General features: G+C 41.2%; 1 protein-coding gene across 1 annotated transcript in view; it reads left to right on the forward strand.

Annotated features, from left to right (window-relative positions):
* Positions 1-27,495, forward strand: part of LOC124788110 (transmembrane protein 198) — a 189,278-nt gene that overhangs the window by 153,191 nt on the left and 8,592 nt on the right. Inside the window, exon 5 of the mRNA XM_047255232.1 lies at positions 22,662-22,825. Coding sequence (XP_047111188.1) covers positions 22,662-22,825 — 164 coding nt within the window. The remainder of the gene's footprint in view (positions 1-22,661; positions 22,826-27,495) is intronic.

Below are 27,495 nucleotides of genomic sequence, written 5' to 3' on the forward strand. Positions count from 1 at the left end.
GAAACCTGTGTATTTCAGTGTTTATGATACGTATGCGATGTTTTTATATCCGCCATATTGGAATTGTCGTTTGTGGTCGTTTCCGCCATATTTGTGACGTCATGGGTCAAAGCCGACGGGTAAGATCGGACGCTTCTGTATTTCCATAAAAACTATCCATCTTATCTTGCTCTGTCCCTTCACAACATTAATATACTGACATAATCCTAATTTTCTTGCTAGACACTGTCAAATCTATCCACATGCTTCCTACAGCCCTTAAACCCAAGCACCCAGGACGACCCATTGTGGCCGGTTACTGTGCCCCAACTGAGAGAATCTCTGCTCTCGTAGGCCAACACCTTCAATCTATTACCCGGAACCTATCCTCCTACATAAAAGATATCAACCATTTCCTCCACCGACTCTTCACAGTTCCTGTCCCTTTACCACACGGTGCCCTGCTCATCACTGTTGATGCCACCTCCCTGTACACTAACATTCCTAATTCCCATGGCCTTACTGCTATTGAATACTACCTTTCCAGATGCCCTATGGATTCCAAACCAACAACTTCTGTCACAGAGTGATGTACTTCTCGCAAGTGAGAGACTGTTTGTTTACTCTTAGGACAATGTATCTTTGACTTGTTATATTGTATGTTCTGTGACTATGTAATAAAGTCTTGTTAGACTGCTAATCGCGGCTCTACTGTGGTTCACGACATAAGAATTTGGTGCCGAAACCCGGGATAGACTTTGCCCGAGACAATTCCACGATTGTCGTAGTGAACCGAATTCTGGACGCACGTCACGCGGCAATACTACGACGGGGTTTACTGCAGCGATTTGTTACACCACGCAACAAGCTCTTCGACGACAACCGCCATCATACACAGCTAAGTTCAATTGAATTATCACGCAACATGTTTTGTAGTGCCATTTGTAAAGGCAACTGATTACATTATTGCCGCTGTGTACTGCTATTGTAGCTGTTCGATTAGCGCTTTAACGAATTATCAAATCCTACGCTACGCCTGTAGATTGTTTATGACTAGTGCTGCTATCTAGCGACCATCAATTGAACTACTTCGACTAGCGATCCAAAGATAACGCCTTACTAGGACCAGCTGTTCGCTAGCCGACACTGTTTTAAACTTTCGAGTAATCGGACGGAATGGACGTGCCAGACCACAAACCAGAATCGCAATTACACTCTCTAAAGAGAAAACGTATGAGAGAAAGAGCAAACATTACGCGACTCGTGGCGGAAGTTGCAAGGTTGCCCGACGCGTCGGAAATCGCGGATTATAAATATTACAATGACAGATTGGGAAGCGTTCTGGACCGCCTCGTTAAATTAGATGAGGATATTCACGAGTTGTTAGACGATGGCGAATACGATGAAGATGTTCCTAAATGCGAAGATTATATAGACACCGCGAAACTCACAATTTCCCGATTGTCTCACGAAATAGAGAAACAGCTTGCGAAATCGGTAGCAGACATAAAGATTCCCGACAATCCGCCGGCACAATCTGTAACAATGAGTGTTCCCATAGCTTCAGTAAAACTTCCGCCGATCAAACTTCAGTCTTTTTCAGGCGATATTGAGACATGGGCGCGATTCTGGGAGCAGTTTGAGCAGTCAGTTGACAAAGATCCGACGGTAACTACAATCAATAAACACATTTTTCTTCGCGGCTATCTCTCGGGAGAACCAAAGCATTTAGAGGACGGTATTGCGGTGACGGCCGAGACGTACGCAGAAACGAAGAGGATTCTCCGAGCGCGTTATGGCAACAAGGATCGAATAATTCAAGCCCACTTAGATTATCTCGAAGCCATAAAACCAATTAAGCTGTCCACCCCAGAGGAACTTAATTCAACATTCATTGAATGCCAGCGACGTATTCAAGCTCTCCGGGCACTTGGGGAAGACGTGAACGGATACGGTCGAGTCCTCGCGCCGAAAATTTTACGCGCTTTTCCGGATGATATATGCCGCCGCTGGACAATTCACGCCAAGCGTACAGGAATATCCGAAGGGGACATTTTGCAACTGATGGAGTTTCTGAACGAGGAAGTCGACGGGGCGCTTACCACGCAGAAGATACGCGGTGAATTTTCAAGCACTTCTAGTAACCTTCCCACAGCGTCCACACTTCACGTACACGCGAAATCTAAAAGATCGACTCCGAAGGATACCAGCGTAAAGGAAACATTCTGCGTCTTTTGTGAATCTGACTGTCATTGGGCGCAAGACTGTAAGAAGATCGTACGCGTTAATGATCGAATAGATAAATTGAAACTAGCAAACAGATGCTTTCTTTGTCTTCAACGTGGCCACAAAGTGTCAAATTGCAAAAAGAAAGAAAAGGCTCGGTGTGTTAACTGTAAAAGACTGCATCATAAGTCCATTTGTGAGGAACGAAAGGATATTAGGGGTCCTGCGGGTCAGACAAACGTTACTTCCGTTGGAAAGGTATCTGTCGCTCCCCAAGGTTACACGTACCTTCAGACAGCCCAAGTATGCGTCTCAGGACCTACAGGATTGAGCAGGACAACGCGGTGTCTACTTGACGCAGGTAGTCAGTCCAGCTTCATAGCAAAATCGCTGATTGATGATCTGAAACTGCAAACGGTAGACCGACAAGAACTAACCGTTTGTTCCTTTGAATCAAATCCTACACGCCCACGCCACCGCAGACTTGTTCAGTTTAATATGAAGGGGCTTTGGCAGAATTCTTCAGAGCCACTTACTGCCTTCGAAAGTACTCACGTTATTTCTCACCAGCCTTCGGTTCCACAACATATAAAGAGTTTACCAGATGCCCGTAAGATTACGCTAGCAGATCCGAAAACCGATTCAACAGAAGATCTTCCCGTGGAGATTCTTGTAGGAGGCGATTTTTATTGGAAGATAGTGAAGCACAATTCGCCCATACGCATCTCTGAAACCTTAGTGTTAGTTCCTTCTCTGTTTGGCTGGATAATTTGGTAACAAGTCACAAGCCTGTGTGCATGCAACCGTGGTAAATTTTGCTCAGACTGACCGATCTCCTCTGCACTCTGACAATGATTTCAGACGCTTTTGCGACTTGGACACTATAGGGATTACTGCCGATCAGGATCTACCTGTGAACAACAAGGATACGAGACTTCTTGAAGAGTTTAGAGCATCTTTCTCTATAAAGGATCATCGAGCAGTCGTTACACTTCCCAAAATGCAACATAAAGTGCTTTCGAGTAACAGACCTATCGCGGAAAAACGATTCAAGCACCTCAGGGAAAGATTTCAACATCAGGAGACATTTAAGCAAATGTATTTCGATCTTATGCTAGACTACATTACGAAGGGGCAAGTAGAGGTCGCTCCCACCCCACTCTCAGGAAAGGAGCTATTTTATCTCCCTCATCATGCAGTGAGGAAGGAGAAATACGGAACCACTAAGTGGAGAATAGTCTTTGACGCCTCATCTCACGAAAACAATGCACCTTCTCTGAATGAGGTATTAGAAGTAGGACCGAACCTATTACCAGAGATTCTGGAAATTTTACTGCGTTTAGATTATATTCTACGGCTATCGTCGCGGACATCACACAAGCTTTCCTTCAATTAACCTTAAACGAAAAGGACAAAGACTTGACCAGATTTTTCTGGTTCAAGATTAGCCAGGATCAAACAGGAAATCTTCAAACGACGGACGAACTAACAGAATACCGTTTTAACAGACTCCCATTCGGCCTGACCTGCAGCCCATTTTTACTTTCTGAAACACTAAGAGAACTTGCCGACAAGTGTATGACCGCATTTCCCACCGTAGCGCCACTTATAAACAAGACTGCATACATGGACGATTTTGTGATCTCAGTAGAAGGTGATAACTATATACTATGAACTTTTAACCCTAATGAAATTGATCAGTCTCCCCTTATCAAAATGGGCCACCAACTGTGAACAACTCCACACTATCTGGAGGGCAGAAGGGCGAGAACTCCACACCCAGACTCAAGTTTTAGGTGTAGACTGGAACACCGCAGGTGACTACTTCTGTATCGATCCTAGTGAAATCATCAGAAGGTCGTCAGAAGAGCCAGCCACCAAACGACTCCTTTTACAATGTACGGCTAAATTCTATGACCCACTCGGACTGTTTTCTCCAGTTTCTCTTGTTGGGAAATTGCTATTCCAGGACACATGGTGCCGAGGAATTGGCTGGGATGAACTTATGCGCTGGGACTTATGGGCACGATGGCGCACTTGGATATCTAGCTTACCTTCATTGTCATATATACGTGTCCCTAGATGGATAGCTACAGCTCATGGAAGAGACTCTCAGCTGCACGTATTCTGTGACGCCTCGGAAAAGGCATATGGAGCAGCTTTGTACATTCGTACTGTCTTAGATGATGACGTCGTAACCCATTTAGTCTGTAGCAAGAACATACTTGCTCCAATTAAGAAGGTGACATTGCCTCGACTCGAACTTTTAGCAGCAGTAGTTGGGACCAGACTATTGTGTTACTTTTGCCGTGCAACAGACTTTAAAACTGCCCGTGCGATACTGTGGACGGATTCTACAATAACACTAAGTTGGATTCGCTGTGATCCTAACAGATGGAAGACTTCCGTTTGTAATCGTGTAACTGAGGTACAAACACACACGACTCCCACGCAATGGAAACACTGCCCAGGACCAGATAATCCTGCTGACCACCTCTCACGTGGACTCCTCGGCTACCAAATGAATTCTCTGGATATTTGGTGGCATGGGCCGCCTTGGCTTACATGCCCTCCTGGATGCTGGCCAAACAACGATACTCCAACGATGGTACGACTTCCTCCCGAAGAAAAGAGGAAGAAAACGCAGAGCCAAGTTTTGTCGATATCTACGCCAACCAGCCTTTTGAACTTACTTAAATTCAGCTCATACTGGAAGCTCATTCGTATCACAGCATGGACTCTCCGTTTCCTACACAACATTCATCAGAAGAATAAATCTTCAGAACTTACAGCCACCGAATTATCAGCTGCCAAAATGTATTGGATTCGAGTGGGCCAGAGAGATTCCTTCCCCAACGAATTACATGCACTTCAGAATAACTTACCACTGCCAAGAGAGTCAAAAATCGCACGATACAATCCTTTCCTAGAAGATGGACTGATACGTGTAGGAGGTCGACTGCAGTGCACTAGCCTAAATAGGGAACAAAAACATCCTGTACTCCTTGACGGTTCCCACCACTTCACACAATTGGTTATTCGAGAGACACACATCCGCCTTCATCACTTTGGTGTTCGTTCTGTACTATCCGAACTGCGAACCGAATTTTGGATCCTTAGAGCTCGTCAGGCCATCAAAAGAATCCTATACTCAAGCCTCGCATGCAAGATCTTGAAGAATCCACGAGGGCAACAGATCGAAGCACCGCTGCCACCTGAACGAGTTTCACCTGCCAAACCATTTGCTGTAACCGGAATAGACTTTGCTGGCCCACTATTCATCAAAGTGGGGAAGGAAACGCACAAGTCATATATCACTCTTTTCACATGTGCTACCACACGAGCTGTACACCTCGAACTCTGTACAGACTTGTCAACGGACAAGTTTCTTATGGCACTTCAGCGATTCGCCGGAAGACGCGGACTACCCCACACGATATATACAGATAACGTGAAAACATTCCACGCCACGAATATGGAACTAGCCCAACTTTGGAAGGCATTAACCACCACAAAATCTTATCAGTTCCGCGCCCACCACAGTATTACCTGGAAATTCATTGTCTCCCGTGCGGCTTGGTGGGGAGGATGGTGGGAAAGAATGGTGTGCACTATAAAGCGTTGCCTACGGAAGGTACTGGGACTCGCAAAGCTCACTGAGGAACAACTGAACACCACCTTGATCAGTATTGAAGCCGCGGTGGACTCCAGGCCCATTACACCAGGAGATGATTGTGATGCACTCACACCATCCCATTTTCTGATGGGAGAAAAACTTACGACTATTCTGACGGGACCAGAGCCTTCAGCGAGAACGAATTTAACAAAGGAATTCCGACTGAGACAGCAACTCTGTGACAGTTTTTGGAACCGTTGGGTTAAAGAATACCTATTGGAGCTCCGGAACTACCATGAAGTTAAACGCCCATCGGGACGAGTCATCCCCTTTCGCCCTGGCGACATCGTGCTGATCCAAGAGGACCTTCGTCCGCGACATATGTGGAAGAAGGCCAGGATAGAAAAGGTACTACCAGGAAGAGACGGCAGGGTAAGGACGATAATACTCCGGACACCAGAAGGTCACATCATTAGTCGTCCTGTGCAGCTGGCCGTACCTTTGGAGGTCGACCAGGGTGGGGAGGATGTCACAGAGTGATGTACTTCTCGCAAGTGAGAGACTGTTTGTTTACTCTTAGGACAATGTATCTTTGACTTGTTATATTGTATGTTCTGTGACTATGTAATAAAGTGTTGTTAGACTGCTAATCGCGGCTCTACTGTGGTTCATGACAACTTCCTTCCTAGTTGCAATGACCAACTATATCCTCACCCACAATTACTTCCCCTTTGAAGGCATTACCTACAAATAAGTCCGGGGTAGGTTATGGGCACTCACTTGGCACCATCCTATGCCAACCTATTCATGGGCCATCTAGAGGAATCCTTCCTAAAAACCCAGAATCCTAAACTCCTCACCTGGTTCAGATTCATTGATGACATCTTTGCTATCTGGATTGAAGGTGAGGACACCCTATCCACATTCCTCCAGAATCTCAACAACTTCTCCCCCATTTGCTTCACCTGGTCCTACTCAACCCAACAAGTCACCCTCCTAGATGTTGACTTCCACCTCAGAGATGGATACAACAGTACCTCCGTCCATATCAAACCTACTAACCACCAGCAATACCTCCACTTCGACAACTGCCACCTATTCCATACCAAGAAGTCCCTTCCGTACAGCCTAGCCACCCATGGCCATCACATCTGCAGTGACGAGCAGTCCCTCTCAAAATATACCAAGGGTCACACTGAAGCCTTCACTGACCATAATTATCCTCCCAACCTTGTACAAAAACAAATCTCCCATGCCTTATTTTTCCAGCCTCCCTCCACCTCCCAAAGTCCCACAGTCCAGCCACAGAGGAGCATTCCCCTCGTAACTCTGTAATGTCTGGGACTGGAGAAACTGAATTACATTCTCTGCCAGGGTTTCGATTACCTCTCATTGTGCATTGAAATCAGAAATGTCCTGCCCACTATCCTTCCCATCCCTCCTACAGTGATATTCTGCCGTCCACTGAACCTTCACAATATACTCATCCATCCTTACACAACCCGTGCTCCCAATCCCTTACCTCATGACTGATACCCCTGTAATAGACCTAGATGGAAGACCTGTCCCATACATCCTCCTACAACCACCTACTCCAGTCTGGTCACTAACATCACCTATCCCATCAAAATCACGGCTACCTGTGAAACCAGTCATGTGATTTGCAAGCTAAGCTGCAACCACTGTGCTGCATTCTATGTGGGCATGACAACCAACAAGCTGTCTGTCCGCAAGAATGGCCACCAACAAACTGTGGCCAAAAAACAAGTGGACCACCCTGTTTCCAATCATGCTGCCAAACATGATATCCCTTATCTCAATGACTGATTCAGAGCCTGTGCAATATGGATCCTTCCTACCAGCACCAGCTTTTCTGAATTGCACATGTGGGAATTTTCCCTGCACTACATCCTACATTTCCATAACCCTCCTGGTCTCAACCTTCATTAGTCACTGTCCTCACCCATCCAGCCCCCTCCCTGTTCCCATTCCAGTACTACACAGCCGTCATTTCACCACCCCACCCAGTTTTTCTGTTTATTTCTCTAATTTTCGCTACTTCCTCCCCCACCTCTCACCTTTTCTCCTGCCCTCCGTCTAAACTGCAGCACTTTACTATCTGTCACCCCCACCATACTATCTCTCCCCCTCCCCACCCCAGCCTCCTCCTCCTCCCCACCCTGTTACCACTCCCATCATGCACTGGTGCTGCTGCTCACAGTGTGGTTTCAGTTATCTGAGACAGCAGACGTGTGACTTATGAACTAATAAAAACAACTTTTGGAGATAATTGTGTGAGCCAGTCAAATGTTTTTGTCTGGTTCAACAGATTTAAAAATGGCTGTGAATCATTTGAATGTGAACCACGGTCCAGCCGTCCTTCCACCTCAAAAACGAATGAAAGCGTTGTGAAAGTTCACGACTTAGTACACTCTTATTGTAGACTTACAATTAGGGAGATGGCTGATGAACTTAATTTAATTTTCTATGCAATTCAGTCAACTTTAACTGAAGATCTGAACATGCATTGAATGTCCACAAAATTCATTCCAAAAGCGTTGTCAAGTGACCAAAGACAATACCAACTTGAAGTGTGCCAAGAACTGCTTAATTGGACTAAAATGACCCAGATTTATTAAATAGGGTAATTATAGGTGACGAATTGTGGGTATATGGATATGATACTGAAACCAAAGTGCATTCTCCGCAGTGGAAGTCTCCAGGTTCACCACGACCGAAAAAAGCACGGAAATGTTGGTCGAAGGTGAAGACAATGTTGGTGACTTTTTTCGATTCTACCGGTATTGTGCATCATGAATTTACCCCTGGAGGACAGGAATATTACAGATGTCTCCTTGAGTGTTTGCATGAATAGGTGAGGAAGAAAAGTCTTGCATTGTGGAAAGACAGGAGTTGGGTGCTACATCATGACAATGCTCCGGCTCATCATGCCTTCTTCATCATTGAGTTTTTGACCAAATTCAAAGTTTCTGTGCTTCCACAACCATGATATTCCCCTGATTGGGCCCCTGTGGACTTCTGCCTATTTCCTAAACTGAAATTTTTGCTGAAAGGGAAGCAGTTTGACTCAATTGAAGACATCCAGTCAAATATGGAGAGTGTCCTTAATACACTTCAGGAATGTATCCAAAAGTGTAAACACCATTGGAGTCAGTATGTTCAGTCAGAAGGGGACTATTTTGAAGGAGATGCATCACAGTAGCATGTAAGTACCACCATTGTACAATTACAAGCCCATCTTAAAACTTTCCAATCACACCTCATATTGTTTCATTGCCTGAACAGAACTAGGTAACTTTTGGTTTTTTTAAGAGATTCTAAAGCCATATACAATCTCACAAATGAACTGCAGGGAGAGCTCATCAAGAAAAACTGTCTTGTTGGTATATTCTGTGACCTTGACAATACATTTTACAGTGTGAACCATACTTTGAAATTAAACATGCCATGTAATTAATGCCTCCACTCTTATATAGATGAAGTTTTGCATTCTACTAGAAAGTTGTGTGTTACAGTGGCAATCTGCACCATGTAAATAAAACAGAACTCTGAAACAGGAAACATAAATTATGGCGCCCCATATAATTTGATACTGGATCTTTTCTGGTTATTAACATTATGATTCTGAAGGACTGTTCAAAAACTATTATGTTTGCTGATCATACAAACATGTTTGTTTAGTGCCAAAATTCAGCCATACCATTCATGTTCCATACGATAAGTGAAGCCACCTAGAACTGGTTCACAGCAAACAGTTCAAACTTTAATCATACAAAGAGTCATATAATACAATTTTGAATAAGCAAACTGTACCAGAAATATCGAAACATTGTGATAAATGCATGCTTGGATGTAAATACGGATTCTCGCCAAGCCTGAAAGTGTTGGTGTTGTACTTGAATGAACAGCACCTGTACAATGTCCTCAATGCATTGCAGGTGTCAGTCATGGTCTTCTATGTATTATATCTGAGCTAAGGGAATTTGAATGTGGGCAAATCATTGGTGCTTGCATTGTCAGTGCTCCTGTAACCAAGGGAATCAAAGTGTTTATTGTTTCAAGAGGGACTGTATTGAAGATTTATACCACATACAGGGAAAACAGGAAAACATTGTCCGCTGACTCACAACTTGGATGAAAGTGTGTGTTAAGTGTTTGTGACAGATGGTCATTGAAAAGGACTGTGACAATACATTAGAGAACAACAGCTGCAAAAGGCTCTGCACAACTGAATGTCACACTTGTGAACCATGACAGCATGTAAACAACACAAAGGAGCTAAATGAGCAGGGGATTGCAGGATGAGCTGGCATTCCAGGCCCACTCATCAGTGATGCAAATGTCTGTAACAGGAAAATGTGGTGCAGAACCCATAAAACCTAGACTGTGGAGCAATGGAAGAAAGTCACTTCATTGGATGAGTCTTGTTTCACACTATTTCCCACTTCTGCCCAAGTTTATTTCCCAAGAGTGAAACATGGTGGGGGCTTGTTGAGGATTTGGGCAGCAATACTGCTGTATTCCATGGGCCCCATGGTTACTCTGAAAGGTCACATTACTGCTAAAGATTAATTATGTGACCATTTTGGCTGATCAGGCCCATCCCATGGTAGAATGTTTGTTCCACAGTAGTGATGCTGTATTCAAAGAGAGCAGGGCACCTGTTCACACAGCTCACATTATTGATGACTGGCTTTGTGTGCATAAGCATCAACTGTTCCATCTCCACTGGCCACCACTGTCACCACATCTCAATATTATTAAGTATTCAAACAATGCAAAATCCAGATTAGAATATCAACAGTTTTATGGAAAGGATAGGTTGCTACTCTCCATAAAGGATACATTGAGTTGCAGACAGGCACAATGGAAAGACTGCTACACACTGAGCTTCTGGTCAGAGCCTTCTTCAGAAAGGAAAACAAACACACATTCACACAACCAAAACACCTTGTGTACACATTATCACTATCTCTGACCATTCCGGTTAGAATGCAAATTTGTCACATCAAATGAAAGCAGTAATTCAGAGTGGGGAGAGGAAGAGGGAGGAACAACAAGGTATTGGTATGGGGAGAGAAATCAGCACTGCCTGGCAGAGCGTGCAGAGGGGGGGGGGGGGGGGTGAAAAGGAGAAAGAACAGCAGAGAAGGGGAAAAGACCAGTGGATGCACTGGCAGAGGACAGCACACATTGAGGGTGATGGAGATATGAACTGGGAGAAGGTAAGAGGGCAGAGGGGCCGAAACTGTTGGGTTGAGGTGTGGGGATAGCACATTACCACAGACTGAGGCAGGATGATTTTGGGAACAGAGAATGAGCTGCAAGTATAGCTCCCATCTACACAGTTCAGAAAAGCTGATGGTGGAAGGGAGGACCCAGATGGCCTGGGTTGTGAAGCAGACATTGAAATCAAGCATAGCAATTTATCCTTTTCATGAAGCGTTCAGCTGCATGTTGTGTAACAGCGTGGTCCATTTTGCTCTCGGCCACAGTTCAGCTGTGGCCATTCATCCTGGCAGACAGCTGGATGCTACCAATATAAAAAGCTGTGAAATGATTGCAGGATAGCTGGTATGTGATGTGGCTGCTTTCACAGATAGCCCAGCCTCTGATGGGATAAGATAAACCTGTGACATGTCTGCAGTAGGATGTGCCCAGTGGGTCAATTGGGCAGGACTTACATGTGGGTTTTCTACAGGGATAATCTCCCTGTGGCAAGGGGTTCAGATTGGGAGTGGCATGGGAATGGACTAAGATGTTGTGAAGCTTGGGTGTGTGGTGGAATACCACATTAGGAGGTGTGGGAAGGATCTTGGGCAGGAGAGCCTCATTTCAGGGCATGATGATAGATTATCAAAGGCCTGAAGAAAGATGTCATTCAGTTGTTCCATTCCAGGGTGGTATTGGGTGGCAAATACGGCAGTCCTTTATAGCTGGTTCTTGTAGGTGGTGGGAAGGCTGGGGGTGTGTGGGGATATGGCACAGGAGATCTGTTTGTAGAATGGGTCTGGTGGATAGAGCCTGTCTGTGAAGCTCTTTGTGACATGTTCAGCATACTGTACAAGGGAGATCTTGTCACTGAAGATATGCTGTCCCTGGGAGGACGGGCTATATGTGAGGGATTTTTTTGTGTGGAAGGGATGGCAGCTGTCAAAATGCAGGTACTGTTGATGGTTGGTGGATTTCTGCTTCCATTCAACATGACACAGTTGCATTCTGGCCAGAGCAGCCTGAGATAGTGGTCATGTGTGTGGAATGTGCTTGTTGTGTGAATGTGTGCATGTTTATGTTTTCCTTTCTGAATAAGGCTTTGACCAAAAGCTCAATTTGCAATAGTCTATTTGTTGTGCATGTCTGCAACCCAATGTGTCATATTTATGGTGAGTAGTATTCTATATTTTCATAATATTGTTATTATTTAGTCTACTTTGTCTAGTTTTGGAGAGAAGGGTGCATAATTACTATCCAACTTCATTATCATTACCTGAACTTGCTGCTATTTTGCAGGTAGAATGGTATAAGATTCCCTTGGGAACCATACAGTACCTGCATTTATCCATTCTGAGATGGCTAGAAGTTGGTCTGAATGCCAATGGGTTTTCTACACTGTATTAGGCATGACAGTATCTTGTGTTTTTGGTGTTTTCGTATTTTTGTCTAACTATCATATGTGCAAAATTCCGTGATATCTAGCTGGATAACAAGCTGAGATGGAGCCAATACCCAGATAAGTAATCAAGAAGCTCATTTTGCACATTTTGTGCCACGATATGTCTCCCATTATTTTGATTCAGTAGCTATCCAGCAAAAGCAAGCAGCAGCAATATTGTGTAATGTAATATGTCTTCCAGAAGATTCTTCATAGATTTCAGAATTCGTACACCAATTCCCAGTGCATTTTCTCCAGAACAATATTTGTAATTATTAATAAAAGTCAGTGTTATTTATAATGCAACTGGCACAACCATAATACTGAGAGCAAAAATAATTTTCATGTTGACTTTGCCTTCCTGTCTGGTATTCAGAATGGGGTTCATTATTCTAGTATGTCCACCTTCAGCAAGCTTCCATAGGAAAGAAAGTAAGAAATTGGAAATCCTTATAAATCCCAAAGATAATCAAATGCATGCTTAATTATCCATTGCCTCTACAAACTATCTGATAATCTAAATACGATAACAGAAGATTTATTTTAACTGCAGTATGTGATGTCCACTGTAGGAAGTGTCTCATGTTACAAATTTGGATAACCATTGTTCTATCACTATTAGTGCTCTGACAACGTGTGTACTAGGCTATGCTTACAATTTGACTTGTTACATGTCACTGGAGGTTTTCTGTCATGACAGAATCCGTGGGATACAATGGTTAGATGGATAAAATAAGGAAGCAGCCATTAATTTTGTCCACAATTCTACTGAGAGGCAAGCATACAATACTCAAAATAGTGAAAGATAGAGGTTACCTGGTATGTCATGTATTGGGTGCATATTCAGAACATACATGCCTTGATGCAGTATTCTCTATGAGGACAATGTGAAAAATTCTCAGCCTGGGCAGATAAGTGCTGCACAATAACACAAGTCCAGAATCAACTAGATTTGTGAAACAATTTGGCTTACTTGGCCTTTTATTGTAATTATGTATTGTAATAATGCACACACTATTACTGAAATACTGATTTGTCATAAAGTCCTTTATTATTGATGAAGTAATTTCCAAATAACATTCATCAGAAGTTAGTGAAGATTTATAAAGAGTCTGTTTCTGTTTTTGAGGTGATTAAAGTGCATTGCCCAGTTTTTTTCAACACTATGAAATGGGCAGTGGTATTGAGGCATACCCATTCTTCTATTGATGTACTAGAACTGGAGCCATAGATAAAAACATCAAGAAAGTGCATGAAATAATATGGATAAAAATATTGAAGGTGTATGAACTACCAGCAGATCAAAAGTAGGAGTATGATACATTGTATTTGAAGAAACAAGTATGAGAAAGTTTTGTACAAGATTAGTGCTCTTTTGTTGAATTCTGATGGAAAGCTAATGTGAAATTAAATGCCTTTCGAATGTTCAGGTCACTTTAAAAAGACCTCAACTTCTTTTGGAGTGTGATTTGTTACTATACTGTGATGACAGCCCATTATTTCATACCAGAAACAAAACTGCACTGCTCACAAAAAAAGTGAAGCACCTGGAAGACATGTTTGGACATCAATATAACTTTGTATACGTATGCACCGTAGGTAGGCATATAAATTATACGAGTTGCAGTTATCTATGACAGATATGGTTCAAACGGCTCTGAGCACTATGGGACTAAACATCTGAGGTCATCAGTCCCATAGAACTTAGAACTACTTAAACTTAACTAACCTAAGGACATCACACACACCCATGCCCGAGGCAGAATTCGAACCTGTGTCCGTAGCGTATGACAGATAGAATGGGCACCAGAGTACATTTGTGTTGTTGATGTACAGTGTTGTTACCAGGCTTGGTAGGTTATAAAAAGGGCATGAAAAGTGTCAGATGTTAAGTGATCAATGTGAAGGACATTATAATGAAACAAGCCCTTTGAACACCTTCTTTTACTATTAACAAAGAGATCAATACCACACCATTAACTTCACATTATGACTACATTTCCAAATTTACACCATATCAGGTATACAAAAAACCACTAATGAGTTTGTCAGTGCAAGGAGATATAACCCACAACATAATTAAACCGATTTCATCACATAATAGAAAAATGCCATATCTCTGTAAAATAATTTCTCTGCAGTTTTTGTATTTACGTTCAGAGGAAAAGTAGAATGGGTTATAACTTTTTTTTTAAATGTTTATTAGTGCTAACAAAATACAGTCGTTTTTGTACAACTGCATTTATATTTCTAAATCTATTACACATCAATTCAAAGAGCAATTAATGACAAAATTTGACATGATTAATTAAATACATAAAAATGCCAATTTCTCTTATGTTTTCAGTTGATCACTTCATTATAAAAACTAAACACAACATAGCAAACAACCATATAATTCTGAAATCAAAGTTATTAAAACAAAATGTTGAATTGACTAGTAAATGTGGCATTACCCGCATATCAGAAAGTGTCTGTTTTTGTGTACGTACAGAGGGAAAGTACTTTGTCAGTCAGTCAGAGAGAGATGTCAGTGGTGGAAGCTAGAAGCTTGTTATGCTTTGACATTTGGCAATGTTACACAGCAAACTGTGTGTTTTTATATACTGTGATTGATATACAGTAGTAATGAAGAGATGACATGGGTTTTTGAAATAAATAAATGGAAAACATCTTGTGTCCAGTTTAATAAATAAATAAACCACAGCCCAACTATTGAAAACTGCTGGAGAAATCAGAAGCAGATCAGCACACCAACCAGATAAGTACTAGAATTCAGATTCTTAAACAGAATGTATTCCTCTTGTCATATAACTACAAGCACTGTCACATAAACAGATGTACTGTCATCGTTGTCAGAAGGGGTAGCCAGCAATCTACCAGTAATACTTTTTATATATGAGAGGAGTTACAACTGAAGATGTCATGTACTTGTGTGAGACAGCATTATCAGTCCCTGACAGAGTGTGAAAGGGCCACGTAATGGGTCTCAATTGACTAGTTGGTTGAATCATCTAATATCCAGATTCGTGGAGCATTCAGATGTGGCAGTGGTGTGGCGATGAACTGCGTGGGAATGTGAAGGTAGGCATTCCCGTTATCATGGTTCCAGTCACCTGTTTCTAACAGCCAAAGAGAGAATAACTATACTCTGCACCAAGCACATCATAAGCCCATCACATTTGCACCTGCCATGTGAGAATGAGTAATGGACACTCTGCAACATACCATTATCCTGCACCATTGGTCAGAGACTAGCAGCAGATGAACTAAGGAATTACTGTCTCATCCCAGTCACCTGGGGAGAGGTCCCATTCTTCTGATGCTCTGGAAAGGCACAGCTGTGTTGCTTGTGGTGGCATGGTGTGGGGAGCCACTGGGAATGACTTCAGGTCATAACCAGTTGTGATAGAGGGAACTCTGATGAAGCAGTGGTTCACCATGAACATCCTGTGTCCTCATGTGTTACCTCTCATGCGACAGTATTGTGGTGCTATTTTTCGACAGGACAATGCTCGACCACACAAGACACAGGTCTCTATGAACTGTCAGCATATTGCTGACATGCTCCTGAGGGCAGCAGGATATCTTTCCCTGATGGAACATGTGATACCACCTTGGATGTCAACTCTGTGCCAGTGCCATCATCCAGGGTACCAAGGACCAGTTGCAACAATTGTTGGCCAGCTTGCCACAGAAGAGGATATGATATGACACCTTTCCCAACCAAGTCAGTGCATTCATCGAGGCCAACAAGTCTGGGTTAAGGCCAAAGTGACACAAGCTGCCACTTGGGATGCAAACCTGAGAGAGTGCAAGAGGTGCTACTGCAAAAAGTACATGTCACATTTGGCAGTGGCTGCTTGGAACACCAAGCTATGAGCTTCAAGGGGTACCTGGGTTATTGAAGTGAAACATTTGTATACAGTGTGTATCACAGTTATCAGCAAAAACAGACAAGGGGGCAAGTATAAGAAGGGAAAGGTGAAGCAGTGGGGTGGAGGGAGGGGGTGAGGGGCGGGGAGGTCCAATGATATATCATTTGTGTAAGAAAGTTTCTCATACTGGCTCTGCAGGACTGAGGGGGTGCGACATAATACTGATAGGTGGACTAATATTGACAGTTTCTTTCTTTCTTTCTCTCTCTCTCTCTCTCTCTCTCTCTCTCTCTCTCTCTCTCTCTCTCTCTCTCTTTACTTGATTTTGTTATAAGCACTGAAATAACATCAGATATCCTCTGAAACCCTGCATTTTTGTTTTCTCTTCCCATTCTGGGTGCTTCACTTTTTTTGTCAGGTGGTGTATAGGCAACACAATGGGTGGAATCTGTTAACTCTTTATTAGAGAAAATGTAGAGCATTTCACATCCCAGAATGGTCATGGCCATCTGTTTTTTGGTATGCAGGAAGTTTCTTCTAACAGATAATGTCAGATGTCAGTAAAAAAAATTGTTGAGTACTGCACAAGTCTTCTGGAGCAATAAAATGAATAAAGTGCATGAGAAAAGGAAAAAAGTTTTACTCATCAGGGCGATGCAGCTGCCTATAAAAATGAGATTTAGCAATAGAGAAAACTGAGTAGTGTGAAGTATTTATTTATATATTGCTGCTAACAAACTAAACTTACAGCTTCAATATCTAATGCAAGTTTTATAATACAAACTGTATGCACTGTTGATGGTTTCTGCTTTATGGGCATTAGGGTATGGTCCAAGGCATAATTTTTTGCCTAATATTAGAATTATGCCCATAAAACAAAAATCACCAATAATGCAAATATCGGCCTCCATTCTGTGATAAATTGCATGATTTGTTCATATATCCATCCCACTGACCATATTTGCCATGACTTCCATGTAGCCGGCCGGTGTGGCCGTGCGGTTCTAAGCGCTTCAGTTTGGAACCGCGTGACCGCTACGGTCGCAGGTTCGAATCCTGCCTCGGGCATGGATGTGTGTGATGTGCTTAGGTTAGTTAGGTTTAAGTAGTTCTAAGTTCTAGGGGACTGATGACCTCAGTAGTTAAGTCCCATAGTGCTCAGAGCCATTTGAACCATTTTTGACTTCCATGTACTACCATATCCAAAGTAATTCATATTGCCATAAAATATTCAAACAGTGATGAGATTATATGGGCCATAAGACAGGTATTCTGCAAACATTTGACAATCACACTTCAGACATGAAAAATGCTATATGGAAAAATATTGGGTAAAGTGCACTGACCTAAAAGGGGACTACAACAAAAAAGCAAGTGAATTTTTTTCTCTCTCTCAGATGCTAATTCCTGATTCATTGTTCTCTTCTTTCCTTCCTGTACTCTTTCATCTGTTTACTGTGATTTTTCTTCCTGTATTCTGACCATTTCAGAGCAGTTTTTTTGCCTCTTCTACCCTAGAATCCTTCCATGTTCAATATTTTGCTACTAAACATTTCTCAGTCAGCTGTTTCTTCAGCATTTATATTGCTTTTTTTTCTAAATCCTTTTTAACTTTATGGATCCAACTCGTTCTTGACTTCTTATCTCACAAATATTTTAAGATGTTTCTGATTAACCTACTGTATTACATTTCATGCAGTTGCATTTCATACAAAGTCCAAAAAATACCAGTCTTCTTTTTCTCAGCCCTTGTGATATGTTTCCTATGTTTCAGTAAATTTTGTCATTGCTATGTAATTTACAACAGTCCATAGTTTTTCGTGGGCCTAATATTTTTGTAATGATTTACCTTTCTAGTATTTACAATTAATCTATATTATAGTTTGATGTTACACATTTCCTTGCATACATTATGGCTTCTCTTTAGTATGTCAATGCCTTAATTTGCATTTTTAGACAGGCAATGTCTGTTATATAAGTTTTTAGTTATACCATAAGTACTTTCCATTTTATGAATCCTTTCCTCTAATGGAGCTTTTTCCAAACCATTCCCTTTGGTTATCTCCCCAAGATATTTAATTTTTTTTCAATCTTTTAAATTTTGCTAATATATGTTTGCAGAAATTTTGTTTCATTTTTAATGTTTGTAATTTTTTTAGCAGGAATTCTTAAGCTTTTCCTATTGGCTATTTCTTCTAAAAGATTAATCTAGCAAAGTCATCTAATAATGCTACACAATTTATTCCAATGTTTTTGTTACCTTTTCCCAGCCCTATAGAACATAGTTAAAAATAACTGAGGATCAGCTGTTACCTTGTTGTACATCTGTGTGAACTCTTTATTAAAACATTGTTTTCATTCCTGAGAATGTTTACATTGCCCTCATGAAAACTCCTATTGTGCCACAGGGCAGCTACATCAAATACTGGTTTGAGCATGTAATCTACATCTACATCTACATCTACATTTATACTCCGCAAGCCACCCAATGGTGTGTGGCGGAGGGCACTTTACATGCCACTGTCATTACCTCCCTTTCCTGTTCCAGTCGCGTATGGTTCGCGGGAAGAACGACTGTCTGAAAGCCTCCGTGCGCGCTCTAATCTCTCTAATTTTACATTCGTGATCTCCTCGGGAGGTATAAGTAGGGGGAAGCAATATATTCGATACCTCATCCAGAAACGCACCCTCTCGAAACCTGGCGAGCAAGCTACACCGCGATGCAGAGCGCCTCTCTTGCAGAGTCTGCCACTTGAGTTTATTAAACATCTCCGTAACACTATCACGGTTACCAAATAACCCTGTGACGAAACGCGCCGCTCTTCTTTGGATCTTCTCTATCTCCTCCGTCAGACCGATCTGGTACGGATCCCACACTGATGAGCAATACTCAAGTATAGGTCGAACGAGTGTTTTGTAAGCCACCTCCTTTGTTGATGGACTACATTTTCTAAGCACTCTCCCAATGAATCTCAACCTGGTACCCGCCTTACCAACAATTAATTTTATATGATCATTCCACTTCAAATCGTTCTGCACGCATACTCCCAGATATTTTACAGAAGTAACTGCTAGCAGTGTTTGTTCCGCTATCATATAATCATACAATAAAGGATCCTTCTTTCTATGTATTCGCAATACATTACATTTGTCTATGTTAAGGGTCAGTTGCCACTCCCTGCACCAAGTGCCTATCCGCTGCAGATCTTCCTGCATTTCACTACAATTTTCTAATGCTGCAACTTCTCTGTATACTACAGCATCATCCGCGAAAAGCCGCATGGAACTTCCGACACTATCTACTAGGTCATTTATATATATTGTGAAAAGCAATGGTCCCATAACACTCCCCTGTGGCACGCCAGAGGTTACTTTAACGTCTGTAGATGTCTCTCCATTGATAACAACACGCTGTGTTCTGTTTGCTAAAAACTCTTCAATCCAGCCACACAGCTGGTCTGATATTCCGTAGGCTCTTACTTTGTTTATCAGGCGACAGTGCGTAACTGTATCGAACGCCTTCCGGAAGTCAAGAAAAATAGCATCTACCTGGGAGCCTGTATCTAATATTTTCTGGGTCTCATGAACAAATAAAGCGAGTTGGGTCTCACACGATCGCTGTTTCCGGAATCCATGTTGATTCCTACATAGTAGATTCTGGGTTTCCAAAAACGACATGATACTCGAGCAAAAAACATGTTCTAAAATTCAGATCGACGTCAGAGATATAGGTCTATAGTTTTGCGCATCTGCTCGACGACCCTTCTTGAAGACTGGGACTATCTGTGCTCTTTTCCAATCATTTGGAACCCTCCGTTCCTCTAGATACTTGCGGTACACGGCTGTTAGAAGGAGGGCAAGTTCCTTCGCGTACTCTGTGTAGAATCGAATTGGTATCCCGTCAGGTCCAGTGGACTTTCCTCTATTGAGTGATTCCAGTTGCTTTTCTATTCCTTGGACACTTATTTCGATGTCAGCCATTTTTTCGTTTGTGCGAGGATTTAGATAAGGAACTGCAGTGCGGTCTTTCTCTGTGAAACAGCTTTGGAAAAAGGTGTTTAGTATTTCAGCTTTACGCGTGTCATCCTCTGTTTCAATGCCATCATCATCCCGTAGTGTCTGGATGTGCTGTTTCGAGCCACTTACTGATTTAACGTAAGACCAGAACTTCCTAGGATTTTCTGTCAAGTCGGTACTCATTACATTTAATTACCACTTTGTATGACTGTAAGTGATCAACCCAAAGGTTGGTTTCAGCACTGCACTGCTTTATGAAACTAATCTGACTGGAGGCATTGTAAGTGAAGTAAAAAATACTTGGTTCAACTGGAGTGAAACACTAAAAATTTGAATTTTTTTAACACTTCACAATGCAGCCACTAAACAACACACTACAAATTTCATTACTTTCTGGTGACTCCTTGACAGCATTCCAATTTCCGCAAACAGTACCAGCTTTTGCTTTTGTAAACATTTTGCACACTTGCTCCTAATAATACCAGGTGTACCAGTATGAAATGAGTGTTAAGATACAAATGTGTCGATAGGGAACATTTGTTGTGAATGAGCCTTAATTTTCTTTTTGTTTGGTTGTTATGACATCTGTCAAAGTTATTTAGTATACATCAAGTCATGGAACAAACAACATCATATGTTTTCATCATGTTAACAATGTCGAATTTTGTACCAGAAAGTGATGATTTGCGGAAAGCATTAATTTTTTGTTTTCATTTGAAAAAAAGTGCCGCAGAGTCGCATCAAATACTTGTTGAGGCATATGGTGATCATGCTCTATCAGAAGCAACATGCAAAAGATGGTTTCAATGGTTCAGAAATAATGATTTTGATGTAAGAAATGAAGAATGTGGAAGACCACAAAAAAGTTTGAAGATGCCAAATTGCAAGCAATATTGGATGAAGATGATACTTTGAGTCAGAAGAAAATGGCAGCAATCCTAAAAGTTGCACAACAAACAATTTCTGACCGTTTGAAAGCTATGGGAAAAATCCAAAAGTGTGGAAAATGGGTGCCACATGAATTGAATGAAAGACAGATGGAGAACCAAAAAACCATTTGTCAAATTTTGCTTCAAAGACATGAAACAAAATCAATTTTGCATCAAACTGTTACTGGTGATGAAAAATGGATTTATTTTAAGAATCATAAACAGGAAAAATCGTGGGTTAATCCGGGACAACCATCAACATTGAATGCAAAACCAGATCGATTCAGCAAGAAGACAATGCTCTGTGTTTGGTGGGATCAGAAAGGTGTGGTGTATCATGTGCTTCTAAAACCCGGTATAACTGTGAATACTAATCGCTACAGACAACAAATGATCATTTTGAACTATGCATTGAAAAAAGACCAGAATCGGCCAGAAGACATGGCAAAGTAAGTTTTTTACACGACAGTGCACCTGCACACAAAGCAAAACTGGTTCAGGATACAATCAAAACACTTGGCTGGGACCTGCTACCCCACCCACCCTATTCACCAGACTTGGCCCCTTCCGACTACCATTTGTTTTCATCAATGAGACATGCATTGGCTGAGGAACACTTCGAAAATTGGGTGTCTGATTGGTTTGCTTCAAAAGACGAACATTTCTAATGGCTTGGTATCCACAAATTGCCAGAAAGGTGGTCAAAATGTATAGAAAGCAAGGGTCAGTACTTTGAATAAAATGTTTTTACTTTTCAATTCAAAATTAGTGTTTTATTTTCACAAAAAAACGCTCATTTCATACCGGTACACCTGGTAAATAAATGTATGATCATGGCTTTACCATAAACTTGTACTTGTGACGCAATTGATATACTATCATGGGATGTTTAAAGCTGAGCTTAGATTAGTTTTCAGATGTTGTTAATATCTTTTCCAGCACATAAGGACAGCAAATGAGCAGAGTAACAAGAAGAGCAATGGCTTCTTTTGGAGTAATACCTCTTAGTATACAAAATAATCAGTGTGACTAGACTAATGCCTTATATAATCAGTTGTTAGTATGCTTAAGATAATTAGCTTGCAATGGCTACTCCAGTTGATTAGTATGTAACTTGAATTGTCACATGAGCCTTAAGGGTGTGCATCGTGCTGGAATGTTTGGAATATGATGTGTGACACTTGATGTAATTTTACAAATATTACTCTTTCTGTTTATCATTCCAGGATACTTAAATAAAGAAAAGTTACTACTAACTTTTTGTATGCATTAATTTACTTCCAAAATATGTACTTAAACATAAACATTATTCTCATAATCATCAGTATCATATTTATTTGTAGCAGCATATCTGAAACAGCATCACCATGCCGGAGGGCCAGGAATGCGCAGTGGCGGTCCAGCAGGGCAAGTGCCTCGTACACGTGAGCAAAGGGCAGAAATGAGGCAAAACAAGTATCGGTACCTCTATCAGGTACGGACAGCACATGGCGATGTCATTTGCCAGGTGAGAAATTTCATTTTGTACAAAGCTCTCTAACTCTTCCGATAAAACAATTAACTGTAAACCTTGAAAATGACTGAGGTGTGCATTGGCTTATGCAATGGACCTGTATTTTGAATGAGTGGATTACAAACCCATATCCAACGAAATTAACGTAAGTTTCTGTTGTCGCAGTCAGTTACTCCAGCTGAATGCCAGGATGGTTGGTTCCGTAATGCAACAGCCAGTTTCTTCAGCTCATGCTTCTCAGCTAAGTTAATGTTCACCTTTAAGCACAATGAATGTTGAAAGTAACAGCCAATGTTACTTAGTTTGTTTTACCACCACTCTTGCCTTTGGAACTCCTGATGAGATATGAAACCAGATATCAGCTAGACTGTTCACAACTGGCTTATATTTAATGAATTTTAGAAGACAACATGCATGTGTATCTCCCGTGTATACCATCTTCTTGCCTTCTAGAGGTGTACTCTGCTTTCACGTCATGGTGGAAATCACAAATAAAAAGTTGGAGAGATTCTGTATTAAAAAAGTGGGAAACCCAGGATTGAATGTAACAATATTATGAAAAGGATAGTTGCTACTCATCATATAGCAGAGATGCTGAGTCACAGATAGGTACAACAAAAATACTGTCGGAAAGTGAGCTTTTGGCCTACAAGGTCTTCATTGAGACAACACACACACACACACACACACAAATGCAACTCACGCACACATGACCACAGTCTCTGGCTGCTGAGGGTCTGGCCTGACCAGCCAGCGACTGTAGTGAGTGTGTGAGTTGCATATGTGTGTGTGTGTGTGGGGGGGGGGGGGGGGGGGGGGCGCATGCATTTCTTTTGCAGTTGTTCACTCATATTTTAAACTCCAGAGATACTTATGGGTAATCTTGTAATATGTAATATAATGTCATCTTATTGGATATGCTGCAGTAATTCTGTGTCTTTTTGACATAATATTTTAACAGCATAACTCAATATCATCATCCAGCACTCCCTGATGCATGTCTCAGTTTACCAGTGAGCACCTGATGACAATGAACTACAAAGTAAAAATGTTGTGTCAAGAGGATGTGACATCCTGGCAGCATTCTTGAAAGGAAATTACCTATCACCAGCATTGGCAAAACATGAGGATTGCTTGTACTGTTATGCTGAAATACATCACTTTTTAGGTATGTCAACAATATGTACATACTTCAGCCATTATTGTGGTTTACTGCCAGCAAAGTAGAAGTAGCAAAAATAAGAACAGCAAGAGACTTAACTTCAAAGTTGGTGATCACAAAGTAGATGAGTTAAGAAATTCTCCTACCTGGGGAGCAAAATAACCCATGACAGATGAAGCAAGGAGGTCATCAAAAGCAGATTAGCACTGGCAAAACATGGAGGATGTACATTTAGAGCACAGCATTGTATGGTAGTGAGACATGGATGGTGGGAAAACAAGAACAGAAGAGAATCAAAGCATTTGAGATGTGTTGCCACACAAGAATGTTGAAAATCAGGTGGACTGATAAGGTAAGGAATAAGAGGTTCTCTACAGAATTGGTGAGGAAAGGAACATAAGGACAACAGTAATAAGACGAAGGGACAGGATGATAGGACATCTGTTAAGTATCAAGGAATAACTTAAATGGCACTAGAGGGAGCTGTGGATGGTAAAAACTGTAGAGGAAGACAAATATTGGAATACATCCATCAAATAAATAAGGATGCAGGATACAAGTGCTATTCCAAGATGAAGAGGGTGGCTGGCACAGAAATGGAATTCATGGTAGGCTGCATCAAATCTGTCAAAATGCTGATGAGAGGCTGTCGCCAAAATCATTCTTTGAGGAAACACTTAAACCATATACAGCACCATGAAAAATATCCATGTTCTCTCATGCAAATCAGACCACCATATCCAAATATAAAGTGTTCAGTTCATGTGATTAGTTATACAGGGTGTCCAGTAAAGGAGTCCCAGATTTCAAAATTAAGTATCTCAAAAACTAAGAGCAATAAACAATTGCAACAAAAGATATGTTTACTGTAAAAGTGGTAAGAATTTTGTACAGTAGTTATACAGAAGTTTTGAAGTAATTCAAAAAGCTGCTAACAGATGGTGCTGATACTTTGCAGCTCACACAGTGAAAGTGTATAATTAAACTTATCCTCAAGAAAGTGAAACATCTGTTTGGGATGATCAGGTCTGGCCCCATCTCGTATGAACCACTTTGTGCCTGATTGATCCTCCAATGCTAGCTGTGTGGTGACAGATTATTCCAACATTGCAACATAGTGTTCTCTAGTGATCATTTCTCACATGAAAAAGGGCCAGTAATGCCTTTGCTGTGTACTGCAGCCTAAACAGTAACTTTAGGAGAATACAGTGGTTTCCCTTCACACAGATGGGGATTTTCAAAACCCCAAAGTCACCAGTTCTGTTTATTCATAACTCCATTCAGGTGTAAGTGTGTTTAATCTGTGAATCAGATGCAGACATCATCATATCCTTCATTATCAATCATTGTGAGAATCTGGTTCACAAAGTCAGCTCTCTGTTGCACAGACCACATTGGTATGGCCTGGTGGCTTTTGATTTTGAATAGGAACATGTGCAGACTGTCTCAGCATTTTTTGTGTGGTGGAACACTTTAAACACCTCCTGCTGCAATTCTTTGAATGGATTTCCTTGGAGTTTGCTGAATAATTCCAGAAACCATAGTGACATTTTCAAGAGCAACAAAAGTTTACCTGCAGCCAACATTCCCCATTAAATCATCAGCCATGCTGCCTGTCCAATGGAATTTGATGAAGATCTGGTGAATGGTTTCAGTTCAGATCCTTTTGGAACATTAAATCACGACTGAAAACAGCATCTAGTTACTGTAGGGCTGTGTTCTAACCTGTGGTGTTCCAGTACCAGAAAAACATGTTGTTAGATGGAATACATGATTTCAACCTCTTCTTTCAGTATGCTGTCCTCCTTTCATGTTTCAGCTGTGGAAGTGATCACTCCGAGCTATAGCATATTATTTATAGGCAATACATATGGTGATTACAGAGCCATCTGTTAGCAGCTTTTTCAACTATTTTGAAACTTCTATATAAAATTCTTACACCTTTTGCAATACATCGATTTGTTGCCCTTGTCTATCAATCTCAGTTTTCGAGATATTTAATTGTGAAACCAGGGACATCCTGTATGTTCTCAGTTCTCTCTGTTCCATCGAAACATATTAGGAGTTTAAGTGATGCAGAGCTTCTTGTTAACTAACTGGAAAAAATAATTTACACATCCATTCCTTTTCATTCCAAAGATTCCAACTTTGTAATTTGCTACTGTTACAACATTTAATCTTCAGAGAAAGCCTTCTACTCCAAAAACACCCTGATATGCTGAAAGAGTGATTTGTTTCCAATACTTGTTTTCGTGATTATTTGTGTTCATTTTATTATTGTACAAAACTAATGATTTGAGCCCAAACTAATGAAACTTCATAACATCACCTCCACACTATTTCACCATTCACACATGCCCATTTGTGTGCCACATCTCCTACTGTGACACACCATTCTGTAAAACCTTCTTCCACTGCTCTACAGATCAACAAGTTCATTATGTGTTCCACCCTAGGCAATGTCAAATATTTCTTTTTGTGATCTGTTATTTCCACACAACAGTACAGTCATGGGATCAGAGTTCTATCCCTTCTTGAACAAAATTCTGTCACTACACACTTTCGCTGGAACAGAAATCGTCTGCAGTAATTGACAAAAATGTCTTATGGTTGATTTCCATAAGATTGCGAGTTTGGCAGACCCTGTGGGTTAATTAATATTCTAACTCTTCAGCCTCCCAATTGACTCATTTTTGTAAAGGTGATCTACACTCAAAACTAATGGAGAGTCACCTAAGTTTTTTCAACAAACTGAGATATGTTACAGAACATTCCCGAACAGCACAAGCTACCTTTAAGTACAAAATTCAACCAAAGTCCACTTTTAGCAATGTTAGAGCCCAGTCAGCTACTAACACAGACCAAAGAGTAAACAACAATAAACCAAGTCGAAGCAAGAACCAAGCACTAGACTGACTGGCATACACTTCCACTACATCAATACTATGACAGAATTACAACTGACTCACACCAGCCCTGTGCTCACTTAAATACTGGATTCTGGTTGGCGTGGTCTTGTCGGAGAGGAAAAGTGCCATCTGGGTGGTGCCACAATGGTGATTATAAAATAACAGTCATGAAACATTGTGTTATCCACAGCAAAATATTCTCTTTTATTATATCATACTATGGTGCAAGAAATGTACATAGGTTTGTAGGTAATGGCTGCCAGCAAAATAGCTGGTCACTATTTCACAACATCTGTACATAAATGCTGTAATCTGTCTTTACTGAATGTAAACAAACCAGTTTGAAATGTCTGTATGTATCACTTTTCAAATCATTAAATAATGTGTTCATTTAGGGACACTTGTTGACCATTACCTAGAGCAGGGTTGCCCAACAATTAAGCTAATGTGAGCCACACTGGAAGAAGACGAGTATTTTAGGGACTCACAAAATATACTTAACACTAACAGTGACCCCTGAGAGCAGAAAAAAATATGTCAGTCGAAGGTATGTAGTTAATACATTAACGTAATTTATAATTTATTAATTTATG

This window comes from Schistocerca piceifrons, chromosome 3, assembly GCF_021461385.2.
Source record: "Schistocerca piceifrons isolate TAMUIC-IGC-003096 chromosome 3, iqSchPice1.1, whole genome shotgun sequence".
NCBI classification, from domain to species: domain Eukaryota; kingdom Metazoa; phylum Arthropoda; class Insecta; order Orthoptera; family Acrididae; genus Schistocerca; species Schistocerca piceifrons.